Here is a 23,427-nt window from a genome sequence, read left to right on the forward strand (position 1 = left end):
TTATGACAAAATCATAACATTTCTATGATATTGTTCCTTATCAATAATTGTAATAAGGTTAATACATCTCCTAGTAATACCCATTTGAGTTTGATGATTGGTTTAGAAAATGTCTGAGAATTTCTTTTCAGTTTCTTTCACAAAGCAATATCAAAAAGAAAGCATACATTGTTACTGTTACCAGTTTCCTTTATAATGCAGTATTTGTTGTTATTAAATAATTTTGTAATTTCTGCACTGTAGTAAAGTGAGGTGGTCAGTTCTAGCAGTGAACAGAAACAGTGCTGGCCCCAGATTTTCAGACATCCATGTCATGTGTTTGAGACATCTTTATTGAGGCTCGGTTTATGAAGCTAAGGTAGGAACAGAGTCAGCAGCCAGTTGTAGCGATTTCCCAGTCCAGTGATCTGACACATTGTTGCCCCATCAATCTGTCAACATATCTTTCCCAAGCTTACTCTTTCTCTCACTAAGTTGTAGCTGTGCAGCAACACTGTCTGGAGGCGTTGCTAGGGAGACAGCAATAATAAATTTGGAAGTAAAGCTTTTTTTTCCTCCTCTTAATACTAAACATTAACTCATTGTACTCAGCAATTCAAATATAACTAAGGCAAGTAAAATTACACTAAGGGAATTTCAAAGACATATGAGTCCAGTGTCTTTCTAACTCTAACTGGACAGTGACCCCAGCTGCCACTTACTTATCACCTGCTTTTCAAATGAAATGTTTGTGAAAATTACAATCAATGGTTTTCTCCTACACTGTTTCATTTGAAAGTATTAGCTTTAAGTTCACATATCCTAAAGCAACACATTTTTGTAAAATTTCTAACTGAACATAAACTATTTCAATTTTAGGTCTCAAGTGAATAACCTATAAATGGCCTGAATTTACTTCTACTCATTTAAAGAAAGGGTAAATTCCCTTGTCACTAAACCATTGCTTGGAGGTAGGAAAAGATACATATGGCTTTAGATGTCCTTTGACAAAGTGCAGTTTTAATATGGAAGCTATAAAAAGAGAGTGGCCCAGAACTGCTTTTAATATATTGTCATTGATATGGTCACCCCTTTCCTGGCAATTCCTTTGGGCTAAGATGATGCGTGGTTTGCAGAGGAATAAGGGTGAGAATGAAGTCTGAGCCTGGAGCCGAGTGCATGAGGAGAGAGCTTTCCCAGAGAGTGATGTTGTTTGTTTGTTTGTTTTGTCATTTGGGTGCCAGGTCACAGGAGTTTCCTTGGGAATTTTGTTGGAGTAGACATAGAAAAGTAGACTAGAGAGGAGTTTAAGAAGACAAAATAGAAAGACAGTAAGTTTGCATTTTGCTAACAGTCATTTTTATACAGTATGTTTTCAGTAATTTCCATAAAAGTAAGATGGGAAATGGCTTCCAAATAAAGTGCATGCACTCATGAAGTACATGCATCATGTATAATTTTATAAATATCTTATGGCTTGTACAACTGTCACCTCTCCAATGTTTCTGTGCATGATAGATTTCTCTGAAGACTGTAATTTGAAGTCATTATGAAGAAATAGAAGAGACATAATTTTTCTTTATGTATTAAGCAACATCTAAGGCAAACTATTTTCTTCCTACTCATTTAGTATATTGTATTTGAGACATACATATCTATTTTCAAGTATTTGAAATTACCAGACTCGCAGAGAAACTACTGTTTTCCCCTGGCAGTACAGCTGCGCTTTTCCCTGTGCAAACTTCAATTACCAAGGAAATGCTCTTATCTGGTGGCCCCAACAATGATGCTAATGGTATCAGAGTATTTATACTGCGCTCAATGAGTGTCACAGGGGATGGCCTTTACATTCAGAATAATGTAAGTAAATGACTCACGCAGTAGGCTAAAATGACAGTATATGCAGGAAATGGCACCAGCCGTTCCAAAATATTTAATTCTTAGGTCTATGTTGGGTAAACATGTGATAATATGCCACAACAGATATTTAGTAATGGTTTGCTGCAGCTGCAGATCTAGTGGGATGGTGTTTGTTTTTCAGATCTTGACAATTTCTTTTACGTGAGATAATTTTATACAGAATTTTTAAAAATGAGGAAAAGTTTTATGATTTTCCTTTCTTCCGACAAAAATTCTACTAAAATCTATGCACTGTTCACAAATTAGACATCCATGTAGCTGTGCCTGTTACAGAAAACAATTCAGCTGCTTTGGGGTGTATGGAGTGGAAGTTTATTTACGTGTATGGACCCAGGGGAGACAGTCTCCAAATTCTGGGTTCTGAGCTTGGGCAGGGGCTTGTTTTTATAGTGTGGCATGAGGAAGCAATTTTACTAAGCCTACAGGGCAGAAGTAGGTTTACAGAAGCAAGAAAGCAGGGCTGCTGATAGGGCCATACAATGTTCTTTTGTTCTTACATCTTAGTTACTTAGTTGTTCACACTTCCTTATCTCAGTGGCTCAGCAAATGGACTGTGTCCTTTTGAATTGTCTGGGCGTGTCTAAGCAGGCCTCCTGCTACATGCCTTGTGATATCATAAATTTATAATAAACATGTACATTAGTTATTTTAGTCAAATTTGATTATACAAAATATTATCAGTGGGGGCCCTGGCTGGTTTTTTCAGTGGATTGAGCATAGGCCTGCAAAGCAAAGGGTCACTGGTTCAATTCCCAGTCACAGCACATGTGCGGGTTGAGGGCCAGGTCCCCAGTAGGGATGTGTAAGAGGCAACCACACATTGATGTTTCTCTCTCTCTCTCTCTTTCTCTTTTCAATCCCCTCTCTCTAAAAATAAATAAATAAAATGTTAAAAAAAAAACCCAAATATTATCAGTGGTGGAAAATGGGAGCAATTGTAATAGAATAACCATAAAAAGGAAGATAAAAATAAAATATCTTGAAATAATAAAAATAATATTGTCCATATGAGGCTATTTTAAACACTCTGGATTTTCCCAGATAAATATGGAAATGTTCTATATCTGCATTATCCTGCCCCAAATATAGCATAACTGTGTATAAAAAATCTGGTACAATATTTTCAGCTTGGCTCTGGCCTGCATCAGTTGGTTGGAGCATCGCCCCTTAACTGAAAGCTTGCCAGTTCAATTCTTGGTCAGGGCACATGCCCAGGTGGCAGGCTCTGTCCCTAGTTGTGGTGTGTGTGTGTGTGTGTGTGTGTGTGTGTGTGTGTGTGTGTGTGTGTAAGATCTGTGTTTTCCTCTCACACTGATGTTTCTCTCTCTGCCTTCCCCTTTCTTTAGAATGAGAATAAAGTAAACCTTAAAAAGAATATTTTCAGCCTGTAAAATACCTTTTTCTCTTCTCTCCCAATATTTGAAGTAAGTGTGCCTTATTAAGGTGCAATGACTAATTTTATATAATTTTCACTATTGAAGTCAGATAGGGAGCCATTCAAACATGAAAATCTGACTATAGCCTCAGTCAACATTTGATTGCATTTGTTGCGTTCATTGAACCTTGCTCATTGGACAAAGTCAGTGGTGATTTCTGAAGTGTGACCAATGAGGGAACTGTAGAAACTGCTGGCAAGACTGCTGAGAACTTCACACTGTGCAGGTTTTGTTTTTGTTTGTTTCTCATCGCAGTAACCAATAAAAAGAATGTGCAACACTCTAATGATATCAGTATTATTAGCACAGTGACTAGAAACAAAATACTGTGACATCTATTATGCTGACTAAATTTGTGTCTGAGGAATTGACATACACGGTTTACTTTTTCAAACCTTCCTTATATATATATTTTTTTCTTTTTTTAGTGTATTGATTTATTGTGAGCATTTGTTTTCTCATTCATTAAGCAGTTTCTGGAGCTGGAGGGCTTTATCATTTTCATTTCAACACTGCACATTCTATGTTATATAATATGGCAAAGACTTGAATGCTTGTTACATTGATTTGAACTCTATACTCACTGATCTCTACAAGAAAGTATGCATAAGTAAGTAACTTACACCTATGCAGTTTTACCAATTTAAACAGAAACTACCTACTCCACTCGATCTTGTTTTCTGGCACCTGAGTTGACTCCATCTTCTATCTCCCTCTTGGAATGTGGGCCAGCAGGTGATACTGTGGAGCTGTTTCTATATTTGAACATCTAGCTGGAACATAAGAGGTGGTGATTATCATCATAAAATTGATATGAGAGTCAAATATGCTTTTAAAATATGTATTAAAAATGTGTTAATTAAAAGCCAATGGGCTTTCTGGAACATGGCCCACTGGGGAGAGTGGAGAATCCCTTCATACATATAACTTTACTAGCCAATCTATTATGAAGGGTGGACAACCCCCCCCAAAATTTATTTATAAAAAGTAGTGTTATTCTTACACATTTAAACTTCAGTCATCTTCAAAGTACTCTCCATTTGATGCAATACACCCATCAAGACTTTTTTCCATTGCTCAGAACTTTTTAAACTCATTAATTTTGATGTCTTTTAGTGCCTCTGCTGTTTTTATTTCACTTCTTCTATATTGGCAAAATGTGGAAGAGGCCATTTGAGGACATTTTTCATCTGGGGAAACAAATAAACCGAAAAGTTTCTCAGGGTGAGATCATGTGAATAAGGAGAGTGGGGCAAAGGGTTTATGTCGTTTTTGATCAAATCTGCCCAACACTCAGCATAATGTGGGTGGGTGCACTGTAAATACCCATCATGAAATGGACAAACGCCTTAAATGAGTCTTCAGAAAAATTCACTGAAGCCAAACACAGCCTCTCACAACAATGCCAGTGGATCCACTGATACAGATGGATTCACAGAACACTCGCCTAGTGGGGGAATCCTATATACTATGAGAGCCCCCTACCCCCATAGAAAATAATCCATTTTGGAAGGTCCCCACTAGCATATATTAGCTGTTGTAATTGAGCAAGACACTGTACTTTTAAATGTTTTTAAATTATTATTCTTAAAACAAAAGGTAGTAAATTTTGTGCTGTTTACTTCATATGCTTTGTTTTATAAAGCTAAGGCTACATTGTAACTTGCACCACATGGTGACACATTGTTCATTTATATAAACATGGATCATTAAACATACAACTAAATGAAAAACTTTTAGTAAAAACAGATTAACAAATCATAATTACTTATGGTAAAATAAAGTAGTCTAATATTCACTAGAGAAAATATTGTCATATTGAATTATTAAAATGTTTTAACAATGTTGCATTATGTGTCATTGTCATCTTTGAAAGTGTAGTGTTTAAAGAACCATTGATGTGTATATATAGGTTAATTAAGAATAACAGTGACATTCAAGACAGGCTAGGTCTTGAACCCCTGCTATGATATAGCTATCTTTTACCATGTTGCTCTAGTTTTTTGTTTGTTTTGTTTTGTTTTAATTTTAGAAACAGAGAGGGGGAGAGAGAGAGAATATGTCATTCCACACATGTATGCATTCATTGCCTATTCTTCCATGTGCTTTGACTGGGGATCAAACCCCAAACCTTAGTGTGTCAGGATGACTCTCAACAAACTGAGCTACTTGGCCAGGATTCTTCTTTTTTAACTCGAATTTTTCAAATACATCATATTTTTATTTCTACTTAGTGTATTGGTGTGACATCTGTTACATAATTTTTGGCTGCAAGATTCTATAATACATTATCTGTATAAGTATATTGTAATGTGTGTTTACCACTCAAGTCAAGTCTCCTTCCATCATCATTTATCTCCCTTCTACCCTCTTCGACCTTTCCTACCCTACTTTCCCTCTGATAATCACCATACTGTTGTCTGTATCTAGGAGGACTTGTGGTTGTCCTTGGCTAAATCCCTTCTCCTTTTGCATCTAGCTCAGTAACACACCTCCCCTCTGACTGATGCCAATCTGTTCTCTGCATATGAGTCTGTTTCTTTTTGTTCTGTTAGTTTATTTTGTTTGTATGAATCTGTTTCTATTTTCTTTGTTAGTTTATTTTGTTTGTTAGATTTTGCATATGAGTGAACTCGTATGGCACTTGTCTTTCTCTGACTGGCTTATTTCACTTCATATAATGTTCTCCAGGTCCACTGATGTCCCAGAGGGTAAGATTCTCTTCTCTTTCTCCTTTTCCTCCTCCTCCTCCTTTTCTCCTCCTTCTTTTCCTTCTCTTCCTTCTCTTCCTCCTCCTCCTCCTTCTTCCTTTCCTTCCTTTTTCTTCTTTACAGCTGAGTAGTATTCTATGTGTAAATGTACCATACTTTTATATCCAGTAATCTACTGATAGGCACTGGGGCTGCTTTCAAATATTGGCTATTTTAAGTAACAATGCAATTAACATAGGGGTGCATCTATTTGTTCAAATTAGTGTTTTGAGTTTCTTTGGGTATATTCCCAGAAGTAGAATCACTGAGTCATAAGGAAATTCTATTTTTAACTCCTTGAGTTAACTCCACACTGCTTCCCACAGTGGCTGCACCAATCTACATTCCCACCAACACTGCAAAAGGGTTCCCTTTTCCCCACATCCTCACCAGTACTTGATTTATTGACAACCATTCTGACAGGTATGAGATGGTATTTAATTGTGGTTTTGATTTGCATTTCTCTGATGATTAATAGTGCTGAGCATATTTCCTATGACTATTGGCCATTGGTATGACCTCTTCTGAAATGTGTCTATTTGGATCTTTTCCCAATTATTAATTGAATTTTTTTGGTGTTCAGTTTTATAAGTTCTTTATAATTTTTTAAATATTAACCTTTTATCAGATGTATCATTGGAAAATATTTTTTCCCGCTTAGTAGGCTGCTTTTTCATTTTGTTGATGATGTCCTTTTTTAGAAAAGAATGCAAAACTTCTTCTTTAAATTTATCTAGAAAACATATTTTTTTATTTTTATTTTTCACATTATTTTTAATTTAATTTATTGGAGTGACATTTATTGGAAACAGGTGTACATTTCTACAACACATGATCGGCATATTGCATTGAGTGTCCACCACTCAAATTCAAATCATTTTCTGTCACCATATATCCGTCCCCCTTTAATCTTTTCTATACCCCCACCTCCTCTCCTCTGGTAACCATCATGCTGTCGCCTGTGTCTATGACTTTCAGTTCTATATACCACATACTCAGGCACTCAGGACAATATCTGAAGGGTCATTTATTTGTTTATCTGTAAATGTTGCACAATATATGCTCAATAAATATTTATTAAATTAATAAATACAGTGATTTTAGCATTACATTTTTTTCTGTAAACTCCGTAATCCTTCATATTTGCCTAGAATAGATCATAAACTCAAGAAAGCCTCAATAAATGTGAATGGAAGAGGATGATGTTGTGTGTGAACAGGGCACCAGGGAATGGTAGAAAGAGGAAGAACACTGATGGCCGCATTTCTGCAGTGTTAGATAATTTATTCCTCTGTCTTTCATAAAATTTCTTTTGCTATTAGGAAAAAAAATCAAAGGTGGAGAAGACAACAAATCATTTCAAGGTTTTGAAATTATAAAAATATTGTGAATGTACTGATATGGTATTATTTATGCTTTTTAATTTTAGGTTCAAGTTCTTCGGAATGCTGGAGAAGAAGTGACGCTAACAGTGTCTTTTTTAAAAAGAGCACCTGCGTTCCTCAAACTCCCACTGAATGACGACTGTGCATGTAAGCATTTATGAAGCATAGGTAAAATGCTCACATCATTGCATTTACTTTTAAAATATCATTTCCTGACATTAATTAGTTAGTCTTTCTAAAATTTGGATTTCTTCCTGAAAACAAATTATTTTATTAATTCTTATGTAAAGAGAACAGATGTTATTTTTATTGCAGAATGAATTCATTACATTTACTGTTATTTTCAAATCTTTAATTGGAGGAGCATATAGACACTGACTTGGCTACTTAAGCTGCCTGAATGAAGTTGTGATATTGAAGGAAGCACCAGTATATGTGGAAATGCATTAATTTTCATAAGAAAATGTCCCTCTCCTTAAAAATGTCTCTCCCATGTGCGTACTATCAAAGAAGAATATATTTTTAACTGAGGCATAATTTGCATGCAATTAATTGCAAAGGCCTTAAACAAATAGTTGGAACAGTACTAACAAATACACATTTGCTTACTTCACATCCTTTAAACCACAGAATTGTTCTCGTGTGCCTTTTCCGAGTAAATAACATCACTGGAAACAATCATTGACTTTGTATCTTGTCATCATATATTATGTTTATTTCTCTTTAAATTTTGTTTTTTATTATTCAACTATAGTTGTCCCCATTTTCCACTCCGTTTCTTTTTAAACTGCATTGAATGGTATATTACTGTATTTACTCTTCTGTGTCTGTGCTTCTTCTATTATGTGCAAGTGCTTGTTATATATTTCAATGGTTTGTTCATTTATTTTGCTGTGTAATATTCCACTATATGAATATATGAAAGCTTCATAATGCATTATTTTATTTATAAACAACAGAGTTGTTTCCAGTATTTTGCTATTGTACATTTAACTGCTATGAACATTCTTGTGCAGGCATTGAAAGTCTTACAATTTTGTAACAATTGTTAAGTATCTAGAAATAGAACTGCTGAGTCACAGAATAGTTGTATAAGTAACTTGTTAACAAACTACCAGGAATGTTTCTAAAATAAGGATGTATTTCAAGGCCTCTCACTTCCTCCTCCAGCAATTTATGAGAGTTCTGGTTGGGAACATTTATTCCAATATTTGATGGTCAAATATCTTTCACCATTGTATTGAATGCATAGTGCTCTCTTTGTAGTTTTAATTTGTATTTCTCAGATAACTAATGATGATTAGTTCCTTGTCATATGGCATTTGCATATTTTATTGTATATTTGCATGTCTTATTTTGTAATGTATCTACTCAATATTTTTGCCCATTTTTCTATTGTCATGTCTTTTTATACTGCACTGCAGGATTTTAAAAATATAATCTGTATATAAGCCTTTGTCAGCTATATGTGTTATATTTTCTTTTTTCTTTTCTTATATTTTTACTCCATCTGTGCATAACTATATTTTTACATAAAGTTGTCTTCGATTTGCAGTTTTTAATTTTGATAATATCTAATTTACCATATTTTGGTCATTTTTGCTATATACGCTAATTCTTTTATTTATCTTCTATGAAAAATAATTGCCTAACCCAAGGTCAAAAAGTTGTTTTTCCTTATATTTTTCCTATCAGCTTTAGAGCAATTGATTTTTATAACTCATCTTACATTAATTTTTAATTGTCTGAAGTAGAAATCATGAATTAAGGAATAATTTTCTCATTTCATTAATTTATGCATCTCTTCTTTCAACAAAACCACACTGATGATTATTTAAACATTATATAAGCATGCATATTTTATTGTGCTTCACTTTGCTGCACTTTGAAGATACTGAATTTTTTACAAACTGAAGTTTTATAGTAACCCTGTGTGGAACGAGTCTACCGGCCCCATTTCTCCAACAGCACTTGCTCATTTCCTGTCTCTGTGTCACATTTTGGTAATTTTCATAATATTTTGAATCTATTTATTATGATGATTAGTGATCAGTTATCTTTTAAGTGACTGTTACAATTTTTTGTAGTACCACAAATTGTGCCCACATAAGACAGCAAACAGTTGATCAATGTTGTTCTTACCACTCTACCCAACTAGCCATTCCCTAACCTCCTTCTCTCTTCTCAAGCCTCCTAGTCCCTGAGACACAAAACTAAAATTAAACTAATTAAAATAGCCTGTAAATATTCAAGAGAAAAGAATAGTCACATATTTCTCATTTTAAATCAAAAGCTAGAAATGACTAAGCTTAGTGAGAAAGGCATGTTGAAAGCCAAGGTAGGTTGAAAGTTAGGCCTCCTGTGCCAAACAGTTAGCCAAGCTGTGAATGCACAGGAAGTTCTTGAAGGAAATTAAAAGTGTACTCCAGTGACCACCCAAAGGACAAGATGGGAAACAGCATCATTACTTATCTAAAGAACATTTCAGTGATATGCATAGAAGATCAAAGCAGCCACGACATTTCTGTAAGCCAAAATATAATCCAGAGGAAGCCTCTAGTTTTCTTCTACTCTGTGACTAAGAGATGTGAAGAATCTGTAGAGGGAAATGTTTGAAAATAGCAAAGACTAACTCCTGAGGTTTAAGAAGTTCTCTCCACACACTAAAAGTGCAGGGTGAATCTGCAAGTTATCCAGGAAATATAGCAGATAATTAATAAAGGTAGTTATGCTGAGCAATAGTCTGTCAATGTAGATAAAACAACCTTATGTTGGAAGATAATACCTACTAAAACTTTTCATGAGTAGAGAAGAAAAGTCAATGTGTGGTTCAAAGCTTCAAATGACATGCTGACTCTCTTGTTAGAAGTTAGTAGAGCTGGTATCTCTATTGGAAGCCCAAGCTCATTTACCATTAGGGACTTTAAAAAAATTATACTGAATCTGCTCTGAATTAGTATATTTAATGGAACAATACCTGCATAACAGCACATCTGTTTACAAACAACATCATTTACTGTGGAGGCGACCACTTTTGCGAGGTCACCCCCCCTGGTGCCACAGACATGCGTGAGTGAATAAATATGGCCAAGACAACATGAGATCTCTTTGGGGATGGAGGCGTGGGCTGTGGCCAGTTTCTCTGGGGAGAAAGAGGCCAGCAACGGCCAGGCCAGTTTCTCCGAGGAGAAAAAGGCCTCCAGCGCCTTTCTCCATAGCCTTTTATTGGGTTGTAATACACAGGAATACAGGGCGGTAAGGATCAAACAGTAGATCACATTTCAAAGAGGTCTGAGGGCTTACTATGAGTCAGAGTTGCAGAAACTTTGGGAGGCAAGCTCATTTCCTCTCGGACCCTTATCATATGAATGAAAGCACTTTCAGCAGATTTCACAGGTTAATCAGCAAGTCTTTGTGGTGCCAGATTTTCCCTCAGGGCAAGCTCTGGCCAGGCAAGGAGCTGCACCTTTATCCATCAGGTATTCAGGCTTAAGGGGATAAGAGCTAGGAAGCACTCCTCCCAGAGAACATGGGGACTCAGGCTTTGACAAAGCTGGCGGGCGAGAGTCCATTGCTCTCTGTTGCAGCCCCCTGAGTCCTTCCATGAAGGCCTCCCAGGTGATTGAGTCTGGCTTAGGTTGCCCCCCTCTGTGAGGGGTCTTACCCGTCATTGACTTCCAACCAAGCTCTGGGGGCAGGGAGAGGAACTGAGGCAGCGTTTGCTACCAGAGACAGGCTTTGTCTCCTTTGACTGGCATTCCAGAGATCGTCTCTCACCCTTGGCCACAAGGGGTAGAGATACAATTCCTAAAATCAGGCAGAGCGGTCTACTACAATTTACCAAATATCTTAATTCTACTGTTGATAACTACTGCATAGAAAGTAAGATTTCCTTGAGAATATCACTGATCATTGACAATGCACCTGGTTACTGAAGAGCTGTGATGGAGATGTACAATGGTATTAAGGTTGTTTCCATGCTTGTTAATACAACACCCATTGTGTAGCTCATGTTTCAGGAATAAATTTGACTTTCAGGTCTTATTACCTAAAAAATACATTTCATAAAGGTATCACTTCCAGAAATAGTGATTACTGTGATGGATCTTGAAAAAGTAAATGGAAAACCTTATGAAGAGGATTCACCACACTAGATGCCTTGAAGGACATTCATGATTAATGAGAATAGACTATCGACATCAACAAGAATTTTGAAGAAGCTGATTCCTACCCTCATGGGTAACTTTGCAGGATTCACGACTTTAGAAGAGGAAGTAACTGCCGATGTGGTGGAAATAGCAAAAGAACTAGAATTAGAAATGGAGCCTGAAGATGTGACTGAATTGCTACAATCTCATGATAAAACTTTTATGGATGAAGTTGTGCTTCTTTTGGGTGATCAGAGAAAGTGGTTTCTTGGGATAGAGTCTACTCCTCTGAAGATGCTATGAATATTGTTCAAATGGCAATAAAATATTTCAAATACTATGTAACAGTGTATAAAGCAGTGGCAGTGCTTGTGAAAATTGACTCCAGTTTTTAAAGAAGTTTTACTGTGGGTAAATGCTATCAAACAACACTGCAAGCTACCAAGGAATTTTTAAGGAAAAGTCAATCGAAGCAGATACTTCATCAGCATCATATTTCAAGAATTTGCCATAGCAGTTCCAAACTTCAGCATCCACCACCCTGATAAGTCGCCCGCTAACAATATAGAGGCAACACCCTGTACCAGCAAAAGATTACAACCCGTTAAAAGCTCAGATGATGGTTAGCATTTTTAAACATTAAAATTTTCTTTTAACGGAAGTGTTTTTTAGACACAATGCTATTGCACACTTAATAGACTACAGTAGTGTAAAGATAACTCAGATGCACTACTTTACTGTGGTGATCCAAAACTGCAACCACAGTATCTCTGTGGTACTCCTGTAATGTCTGTAAGAGGTCACCTAGGATGAGTTCCTCCACAGTGCAGTTTATCCAGATCATTTGATTAATTCCCTAACAAATTTAAATCTTTCAATCTATGAACATAATGTACCTTTATATATATATATGTGTGTGTGTGTGTGTGTGTGTGTGTGTATAACTTTCAGCAATATTTTAGTGTTTTCAGTGGGGAAGTCTTGCAAGTCTTACATTAAATTTATTTTAAGGATTTTATGTTTTTTATATTATTATTAATGTTATTTTAAATATTTAATTTTCTAATTATCTGTTGCTAACACAGAAATACATTTTTCTATATTGATAAATTCCTCAACATATCTTAATTTTTTATTAATTTTTGTAAGGTTTTTTTGTACATTCTTTACATTTTTCTGTGTATAAGACCGTCATTTTAAAATGTTTTGCTTATTTTTTCCAAATTATATGCTTCAATTTCTTTTTATTCTCTATTGCAATAGCCAGGACCTCCAGTGAAATGTTGATTAGGTTACTGAAAGCAGAAATCCTTCTTTTGCTCAAGATATTACAGAGGAAGTTTCAAGTCTTTTACCATTAATAGCCATAGGTATGCACAGATGCCCTTTATTAGATTGAGGAAATGTATTTTTATTCCTTGATTATTTAGAATTTTTCCTTTTCATCCTCTTTTTTAAAAGTATGTTTATGACAGTTTGCATCAATTCTTTTAGTATACATCTATAATCTTATAACAAAGTCATTCTTTTGGCATTAATTGGTTATAGTGATAGCAGGATATGATGTCCTAGCATCTCAAATATAACAACTACATTTCCTGCTTCTTGAACTGAAATTCAAGTTACCTTACATCCATGACATGCAAGTTACCTGCGATCATGTATGCTGCAATCCTGATGCATAGGCCGTTTAGAGAGGAGCTGATGCTAAGGGAGTAGAGTGAATGTTGGAAAAAACTACAGATTTCCTTTTGGGGGCTTTCTGTTTCTGCTCTCTCACCCCAATTACTTTTCTTTAAAATAAAATCAAAATACTTAGAGCTAGTCTGCATAACAGCAGCACTGGAGGAGAATCACAATTAGTTTCTGCTAAAAAGCAATACCTGTGCAAGGCACACTTTACACCACAGGCAAAAAGAATGATAACTCTAGTTTTAAAGCTCCACATTAGAGTCTCTTTTTTTTTTTTTTTTAAAAAAAGCATTCCTTCAAGTTCTTCTAGATCAGGAGTGTCAAAATCATTTTCACGGGGGGCCACATCAGCCTGGCAGTTGCCTTAGAAGGACTGAAATAATTTTAGACTGTATAAATATAACTACTCCTTAGCTATCAAGGAGTTGAAATTATATCCAGCCCTTTGAAGGCAACCACAAGGCTAATGGGGCCACCAGTGCAAATGAGTTTGACACCCCTGTTCTAGATGGTGTTATTGCTGTATATTGTTGGTCACATGTTTTACTGTGTTTGCTTTGAAGGGATCCCATGACAACATAGATCCCTATGCTACATAGATCATTGCTACATAGATCTTCAGTAATCCTTTCTTACAGTGTCCTTTTCTTTAGCTAGGATTTCACATAACTCTAATGCTTTATTAAGAATGTCTTCTTTGTTGTTATATTGGTCTTCTAACATATCTTCATAGATATCCATGAAGCAGTTAGGTGGGGGAACTACAACTTAGTTCTAAATCAAGTAATCAGTTTAACAGATTAGGATATTTGGAAAAGGCCATAATGCTGAAAAATTCCATTCAGACAGTTTCATGCAATTTCATTGTATGTTACTACTTTCATCATTTCTAGAATGTACTGGACTTCTCTCGATCTCGTAGCCAGCGGTATTAGAACTCACGAAGTACCTGTGAGTCCACACAGTTAAGAACTTGGTCTACATACTGCATCTCATTATCTCAAAGTTTTTTAAGTATATTTTATTGATTATGCTATTACCGTTGTCTCATTTTTTTCTCCCCTTTATTCCTCTCCACCCTGCACCCCTCTCCCACCAGCATCCAACTCCCCTTAGTTCATGTCCATGGGTCATACACATAAGTTCTTTGGCTTCTACATTTCCTATACTATTGTTAACCTCCCTCTCTCCATTTCATACCTATCATTCATGCTTATTCCCTATACCTTTTCCCCCATTCTTCCCATCCCCCGCCCTGATGATAACCTTCCATACGATCTCCATTTCTGTGATGTTATTCTTATTCTAGTCATTTGCTTAGTTTTTTCCCCTTAGGTTCAGTTGTTGATAGTTGTGAGTTTGTTGTCATTTTACTGTTCATATTTTTCATCTTCTTTTTCTTAGACAAGTCCCTTTAATATTTCATATAATAAAGGCTTGGTGATGATGAACTCCTTTAACTTGACCTTACTGGGGAAGCAGTTTATCTGCTCTTCCATTCTAAATGAAAGCTTTACTACGTAGAGCAATCTTGGATGTAGGTCCTTGCCTTTCACGACTTTGAATACTTCTTTCCAGCCCCTTCTTGCCTGTAGGTATTCTTTGGAGAAATCAGCTGATAGTCTTATGGGAACTTCTTTGTAGGTAACTGTCTTTTCTCTCTCTGCTTTTAAGATTCACTCCTTATCTTTAATCTTCGTAACTTAATTACAATCTGCTTTTGTGTATGCTTCTTTGGGTTCTACTTCTTTGAGACTCTCTGAGCTTCCTGGAAGTCTATTTATTTTGCCAGATTGGGGAGGTTCTCCTTCATTATTTTCACAAATAATTTTTCCATTTCTTGCTCTTTCTATTCTCCTTCTGGCATTCCTATGATTTGGATGTTGAAAAGTTCAAGGTTGTCCTGGAGGTTCCTATGCCTCTCATTTTTTTGAATTCTTGTTTCTTCATTCTGTTCTAGCTGAATGCTTATTTATTCCTTTTACTCCAAATCATTTATTTGAGTCCCTATTTCTTTCCCTTCACTATTGGTCCCCTGTTATTTTTATTTATTTTACCTTGCATACTCTTCACTTTTCCCTCTATTTTGCAACTATACTCAATAATTTCTGTGAGCATCCTGACTACCAGCATTTTGAACTGTGCATCTGATAGGTAACTATCTCTTCATCACTTGATTCTTTTTTTTTTTTTTTGAGTTTTGATCTTCTCTTTCATTTGGGCTACATATCTTGCCTTGAGAACCTGTTACACAGTAAGGGGTGGAGCCTTAGGTATTCACTAGGGCAGAGCAAACCACTTGGCTGCATTGTGGTGCTGCTCTGAGGCAGTGGTCTGAGAGGGGAAAATGCCACTTGCTCAGCTCTTGGCTGGCTTTCAGTCACTTTCCCCAGTACCCACAAGCACCTTCTGGTGCTGATTCCCTGGTGGTGGGTTTGTGTATGTTTTAGGACCCTGTGGGTCTCTCCAGCAAACTCTCCTGCAAGGCTTGGAGTTTCTCCTACCACCATGGCCCCCATCAGTCTTTACAGCCAGAGGTTTTGAGGCTTTATTTCCCCATGCTGGAACCTTGGGTTGCACAGTCTGTCTCATTCTCCAGTTGTTCCTCCTAGATTATCTTCACCCAAATGTGAGACTGCCTGCTTCACCAGCTGCAGCCTTGTCCACCTGGCCCTCCAGCTGCTACCTTGCCATGCACCCTCTCCACTCTGGCTGCCCATCTCCGCCTTTCCTACTGGTCTGAATGAATGTTTCTTCTTTAACTCTTTGCTTGTGGGACTTCCATACAGTTCAATTTTCTGGTAGCTATGGTTTTTTCAATTTTTTGTTGTTCTTTTTGTGGCTGTGTGAGGAGGCAAAGTGTATCTACCTATGTCTCCATCTTGGCCAGAAATTCATTATCCCAAAATTTAATTCCTGAATAACCTACTGTTGGTGTTGCAAGGCATGATGTTAATTTATACCCCGATTTAGAATATCAGCAGCAAACTTAAGCTCCTGAGATGAATCATTTAACAATTTCACTAATACTTGCTTATGATACCAAACTTGATAGTTTTGGGGTTGTTCTTCAATTATTGCATTGTTGTAATTCATTTTCTCACTTGGGTCATTTTGAAGTGACTTTAATAAAACTCTCCAAAAATGCCACACTATATAATTAGAGGTATTTAACTTAAGAGAATCTTCAGTTATTTTAAAATCTGGTTCAGTACATGAAAGGCCCATGGACATAAACAACAGTGTGGAGAAGGACTTCCATAGTAGAGCTCCTTGACCTTAGTTAAGGAGCAGTAACATTTATATAGTCCTGAAATTAGGTTTGGCCCTTGAAGGCAACTGCGAGGCTGATGTGGGCTCTGGTGAAAATGAGTTTGACACCCCTGCTGTAGAGGATATAGGTGGTGGGCAAGTTCAGTCTCAGGAACCTGTTGTCCATAGGGAAGCCACAGCTTCAGCTTCCATCTCTTCTAGTTACTACTGGGGTGTGAGTGGGTGTCACTTGGGTGGTGGCAACTTCTGGTGATGGATCTATTGCTGTACAGTAGCTTTCCTGACTCCCTTAGTGGCCACTATCTCCCCTTAGTCCAAAGAGGTGCTGTCCCTCCTGTCTCAAATTTTTTACATCATTGAGATGTTATATACTATATGTGTGTGTGTATATATATATATATACACATATATATATGTATATGTGTATATATATACACACACACGCATGATTTTATTGATATGATCATTTAAAACTTGATTTTGAAGGTCAAATCCAGCTTATAGTCTTAGAATCAATGCCATGTAGTCATAAAGTATTACATCTTTAAAAAATTTTTAATTATAATTACTGGTTTTGATTTGCTAATATATTGTTAAGCGTGATAAAGTTTTTTTCCAGTGTTTTTGTCCATTGAAGTCCAGTTCTCAATTTGTGAAATTTGATATGTTATTATTCTCTTTTATTCAATTAAAGATGTATATGTTTTAAAGTGTGTGCATTAAAAAACTGTCTCATAAAAGAGATGCAGATCAACAAGAAAAAAATAGAAAAAACAGAGTATAAAATCTTTGTTTTCATACTTTGCAGAGAAATTATATTAGGCATTATAGCAAAAAGTATATGATTCTTTTTTTAGCACAATAATATTTCAGACTTTTAGCATAATAAAAGTGGAGAACAAAATTATCATTTTTAACACATCAGCTAATATTTTAGAAGTGTTACCTATGAATCTGATGTTTAAATTTGAGTATAATATCTCACAGGGAAATGGAGACACTTGTGTTAACAGCTCATATTTATCAACATTAGCAGTTCTGAAACAACATAATATCTGTAGAAAAACATATCAAACAGAAATCAAGAAATATATTTCTAGTCTTAATTTTAAAAATTACCAAATTATGGCATCACAACTAATATTTAAGTTTTTTATCCATGTTGAGTTTATTTTTCTGTATGGTGTAAGTCGATGATCAAGTTTAATTTTTTTGCATGTAGCTGTTCAGATCTCCCAACACCATTTGTTGAAGAGGCTATTTTCACTCCATTTTATGCTATTGCACCCTTTGTCATATATTATTGACCATAGAAAAATGGGTTTATTTCTGGGCTCTCTATTATGTCCCACTGATCTATGTATCTCTTCTTATCCCTGTACCAGACTGTTTTCATTACAGTGGCTTTGTAAGATAGTTTGATATCAGGTATTGTGATCCTCCCTACTTTGTTCTTCTTTATCAAAATTTCTGAAGAGAATATAGGCAGAAAAAATTCAGATATTCCACAAAGTAATATTTTTACTGATACGTCTCTGAGAGCAAGGGACATAAAGGAAAGAATAAACAAATGGGGCTGCATCAAATTAAAAAGCTGCATAGCTAAAGGAAAGATCAGCAAAGAGAAAAGGAACCAACTATATGGGAAAATATATTTGCCAATGATACCATGGACAAGGGTTTGATATCCAAAATATATAAAGAACTCACACGACTTCACACGAGGAAGACAAACAATCCAATTTAAAAAATGGCCAAAGGACCTGAACAAACGCTTCTCCAAGGAGGACATACAGAAGGCCCAGAGACATATGAAAGGATGCTTAGCATCACTACCCATCAGAGAGATGTCAGTTAAAACTACAATGAAACACCACTTTATACTGGTCAGAATGGCCATCATAACCAAATCAACAAACAACAAGTGCTGGCAAGGTTGTGGAGAAAAGGGGACCCTAGTACACTGTTGGTGGGAATGCAAACTGGTACAGCCACTCTGGAAAACAATATGGAATTTCCTCAAAAAACTAAAAATGGAACTGCCTTTTGACCCAGCAATTCCACTGTTGGGACTATACCCTAAAAATCCTGAAACACTAATTCAAAAGAACCTGTGCATTCCAGTGTTCATAGCAGCATAACTTACAATAGCCAAGTCTGGAAACAGCCTAAGTGCCCATCATTAAATGAGTGGGTCAAAAAATGGTGGTACATTTATATAATGGAATACTACACAGCAGAAAGAAAGAAGAAACTCCTACCTTTTGCAACAAACAGCATGGATGGAACTGGAGAATATTATGTTAAGTGAAATAAACCAGTTGGTGAAAAGCAAATACCATATGACCTCACTTATAAGAGGAATTTAATGAACAAAATAAATTAATGAACAAAGTAGAACCACAGTCATGGAAACATGGAACAGACTGACAGTGATGAGGGTACAGGGGAGGGGAAGAAACTAGTTAAAAAACAACAATCTTTAGACACACATAACTTATGTTTTAAAAATAGATATTAGGAGGTTTAAAATTTTAGTTGCATTTTGCAAAAGCAGTTACTGTCAAAAGGGTATTTTCAATTATAGTATTTACCCAGAGCCCACAGAAAAACATTGTTTTTGCATCCTGGAAAATTATGGTATCTAAAGATAGGATTTGGCAGTGGGTTGAAACATGAGTTATGTAGAAATTTAAAGGCAAACAAAATCCTTCACTATTAACTATTATAAATATGATTCATAAGAATAGTCCACTTTGGATAATAAAATAAAATAGTACTTGTTTGTTTACCTTATGAAGCCTTAATTTTTTTGAAATCAAAGATCAGTATGTGCAAGTCTCTTTTAGTGCTCCAACAACCTTAATCAATTAACTTATTTGCAAAACTCTGGCTTATAAATGAAATAAAAATTCATTTTACTACCTGATTTACTTGATATAATTGAATATGATGAACATAGTAATGTAGAATGTATTAGTCTAGAATCCTGGCACTCTGACCAGCAGGGTATTGTGTTTTTGTTTCCTGTAGGTGCACCAAGTGACCAGAGTAGTGGCACCTCGTCTCCTCTTTGTGACAGTGGCTTACATCTCAACTATCATCCCAACAATACAGTAAGACTGGAGCATGGTTCACATTAATAAGGATATTGACACAAATAAGCCCTCCAAAATATGTATACTTAGAGTTTGCAATACCTGCTATTGCTTTTGTTTTTTTTTAAATCCTTGATTGCTTCATCATTTACGTAGTATGACAAGTCAGGAAGGAAAAAAATAGTAGGTCATTTATTTTTTAATGTTATTTTTTCTTCTCTGAAATCTATAAGCTATAGCAACTTTTAACTGCAAGAAGTTATGCATAACATCTTAGAATCATTTTTAACGTTACGTATTATATGTCATTTCACGCTCTAAATCATTTGCCATGATTTTTGCCATTTTTTAATTTAAATTATTTAGCTAGAAGTAGCTATTTCATTTGTCATTTTAAAGGATTTCTTAGCAACTTGTATGCATACCAGAGAATATATACAAAGTGAAAAAAATAACCTATACATTATGTTAAATGTAATGAATGTTAAACTATACATGTATTTGATAATTGATAAAATTGGCATGTGTGTTTATGTATTTCATAATAGGTTATTTTTTAATTGTTCACTTAGCTTTTGGAATAAATAGGTTTTATTTGAATTTTTAAAAATTATTATTTTTTTTCATTTATTTATCTTTAGAGGGGGAAGGAAGGAGAGAGGGAGAGAAATATCAATGTATGGTTGCCTCTCATGCGTCCCCTGATGGGAACTGGCCTGCAACCCAGGCATGTGCCCTGACTGGGCATCGAACCGCAGTCCTTTGATTCGCAGGCCTGCGCTCAATCCACTGAGCTACACCAGCCAGGGCTTGAATTTTATAAATATTTTTAAAACTTCATGTATTTTATACTTTAAAATATTCACACATTTTAAATACAAAGTAATTCTTTCAGGTTATATGTAAGACTCATAATTTTCCACTATGCTCAAAAACCTGAAGTTTAGCAGAGCTAACTTTAAGAAGCTTCTATTTTTTTATTCCACATTTCGGCATATGTAAGACATATACCTACTTCTGAATTACATAGTTCATCATCTGTTTGAAATAAATGACCTAATTTCAGCATTTTACTTCAAAATGCTCCTTTTGAACATCTTGAGGTCTGAATGGCCTTCATTGTACTTAACTGCACCAGTGTTGTTATGTAGTTGAGTACCTTAGGTCCCCAAGCCTTTATCTCTCTATCATCTATCATTTGTCTATCATCTACCTTTCTATCTATCACCTATCTATTAATCATCTATCTATCTATCTATCTATCTATCTATCTATCTATCTATCTATCATCACCTATCACCATCTATCTATTTGTAACCTGAAGACCCTTAGCAAGACCAAGCATTAGTTCCACAAGTATAACCTAACTACATCTGGGAATATTTAAGTTGACTTTATTTTTCATTTTTGTTGTCAGAGAAATAATTGTCACACAAGAGCTAATATTAAAATGCTAATCTTCAGAAGATGGCAAGATCTGAGTATCTTAAGTGTGGTCTAATGAGGAAAATGACTTAAACATTGACTAATGAGAAAATGAATCTATACACTTGGTGCTCCCACCAGCTCCCTTCTGAATTCTCCCGTCGTCCAATACCCAGTCAAATCTTCACCTTTTACTTTAGCAACTGGTTTGCTCACCTCCTCCCTCATAGTCTATATACTCTGATATTTTTTAGGCCCATCCAGTCCCTTTTCTGGGCTGGCATGTGTATACTCAGTGGTTGTGAGTGTTGGCTGCACCTAATCTACAGCTGATCCTTCTTGTAAGAAAAATCTTTTGGGAATCAGGGGTCACCAACCCCTACTCTTATGTGGCTTCAGCCAGGAACGTGTGGTAGGTGATAGGGGTATAAAGGCAGACCCCCTTTCAGAGCCTTGGCAGATGATGCAGTGGTTCCCCCATACACACCAGGCACACATGTCTGGCCAGGTTGCTCCCGGCCTCATCCCCTGGTTCCCTTAGTCCTGACGGGTTTCTCCTGAGAACTTTCCCTTCATAAGACATTCACAGAAGAATTCCTATAAGCTCTGCTGATAAAATAGGAAGGAAGAGCTAGTTTGACTAAGAGTTAGTTGGAGAAGACTAGTAATATTTTTATACTATAATAATAAAAAGTAGAAAAGTCAGAGTTAAACATCTATGGGTAAGAATCATTCTGGTTCTTACTTCTTTTCATTGGCATATGAAAAATAATCCATGACATTAATTTTGTGTGTTGTGCTTCCATTCAGAAAGATATGATTAAAGGGAAAATTATTGAGTAATTGTATAACAAAGTTGGTCCAAACAAATCCAGCTGTATTAATTTATTTTTAAAAATTGTCAGAAAAAATTTTATAGGAAATAATGTCTTTCTGTTTTTCAAGAGGCACATTTTATTTTTATCATAAGATAAAAAATAATGCCCTGGCTGGTGTAGCTCAGTGGATTGAGCATGGGCCTGTGAAGCAAAGGGTTGCTGGTTTGATTCCCAATCAGAGAACATGCCTGTGTTGCAGGCCAGGTCCCCAGTAGCGGACACATAAGAGGAAACCACACATTGATGTTTCTCTCCCACTCTTTCTCCTTCCCTTCCCCTCTCTCTAAAAATAAATAAATAAGATATTTTAAAAAAATAATTTGACATTGTCAACAATCTTTCAGTTTCAGGGTACTTACTATTTTAGACCATAATAATGAAGACAAGTGCAAATTCAAATAAAGTATATTAAAAATAAAGAAAAATAACCTCAGTGCATTTCAATTAAATTAATATTTGCCATGAGCTCACCCTGTGGAAACACTCTTCTAGGTACTAGGGGAGTTGTTAATTATGGTCCAAAAAGTTTAAAATTCAGATCTATGGACAAAGCTAGGTCTATAGACAAATGGACCAAATTAATTATAAGAAGAAAACAAATAATGGATATTAGCATTCTAATATCAGAGTAAAGACCTGCCAGAGACTTTTATACAACTGACTTAATTTAATTCACCGCTACTGAGGGACTGTTGTTTACAGAGGTGAGCCTTCAATCCTGATGAGATCACACAGCCTTACACAGCCAGTGTCTCCAGTGTTTCTCTTCCATTTTCTGAACAGGCTTCAGTGCAGATGTGAGAATGGATGACATTTTTACTCAGAGATTTATAAAATTAGAAGAAATCAAGCACTTGTTTACTTCTAACCCATTACTAAATAAAAATGAACAGTAGGAACTTGGAAGGAAGCCTGCATTTTAAAATAACTTTTCAACAAAATGTACACATATTCTATAAGGTCTTAAGAGAAATATTTAATTATCTGCTGTTCTAAATCCTCAATTCTATTTGGGGCCCAGGCAACTTCAATTTTAATTTCTATGCCTTAATTATTCCCTGAAGTAAATTAGAAATAAGTGAGCCCAATTCTGTTTTTTGAAACAGCATTGTAAGCATAAGGGAAAATAACACCTTATAATATATTAACACTGCTCCACTGTCTTACATAAAAGAACAGTCTAGACCTCCTAAGGGCTTGAGGTCATCCATTTTAGGGTAGAGAGTCGATTGGTTTGCCAGTCAAGGGAGAGAAAAGCAACTTTATGTTCACCAGGAGACTTAAACTCAGATAATCATCTAGGTAGAATTTTAGAAACATTTTTCATAATTATATACTTAATGGATACTTTTTATGCCAAATCCTTAACAAAATCTAGATCAGCATTTTGCCATCAATGCAATTCTATTTTGGTGAGATAAATATACTTAAAGCTATTTTATA

General features: G+C 35.7%; 1 protein-coding gene and 1 pseudogene across 1 annotated transcript in view; one reads left to right on the top strand and one right to left on the bottom strand.

Annotated features, from left to right (window-relative positions):
- SNTG1 (syntrophin gamma 1) overlaps positions 1-23,427 on the top strand; it is a 364,140-nt gene that overhangs the window by 99,719 nt on the left and 240,994 nt on the right. Inside the window, exons 7-8 of the mRNA XM_053661064.1 lie at positions 7,515-7,617; positions 19,617-19,699. Coding sequence (XP_053517039.1) covers positions 7,515-7,617; positions 19,617-19,699 — 186 coding nt within the window. The remainder of the gene's footprint in view (positions 1-7,514; positions 7,618-19,616; positions 19,700-23,427) is intronic.
- LOC119035906 (protein farnesyltransferase/geranylgeranyltransferase type-1 subunit alpha-like) lies at positions 13,929-16,766 on the bottom strand (annotated as a pseudogene).

This window comes from Artibeus jamaicensis, unplaced genomic scaffold (genome assembly GCF_021234435.1).
Source record: "Artibeus jamaicensis isolate MK-2021 breed Jamaican fruit bat unplaced genomic scaffold, CSHL_Jam_final scaffold_916, whole genome shotgun sequence".
Classification (NCBI taxonomy): domain Eukaryota; kingdom Metazoa; phylum Chordata; class Mammalia; order Chiroptera; family Phyllostomidae; genus Artibeus; species Artibeus jamaicensis.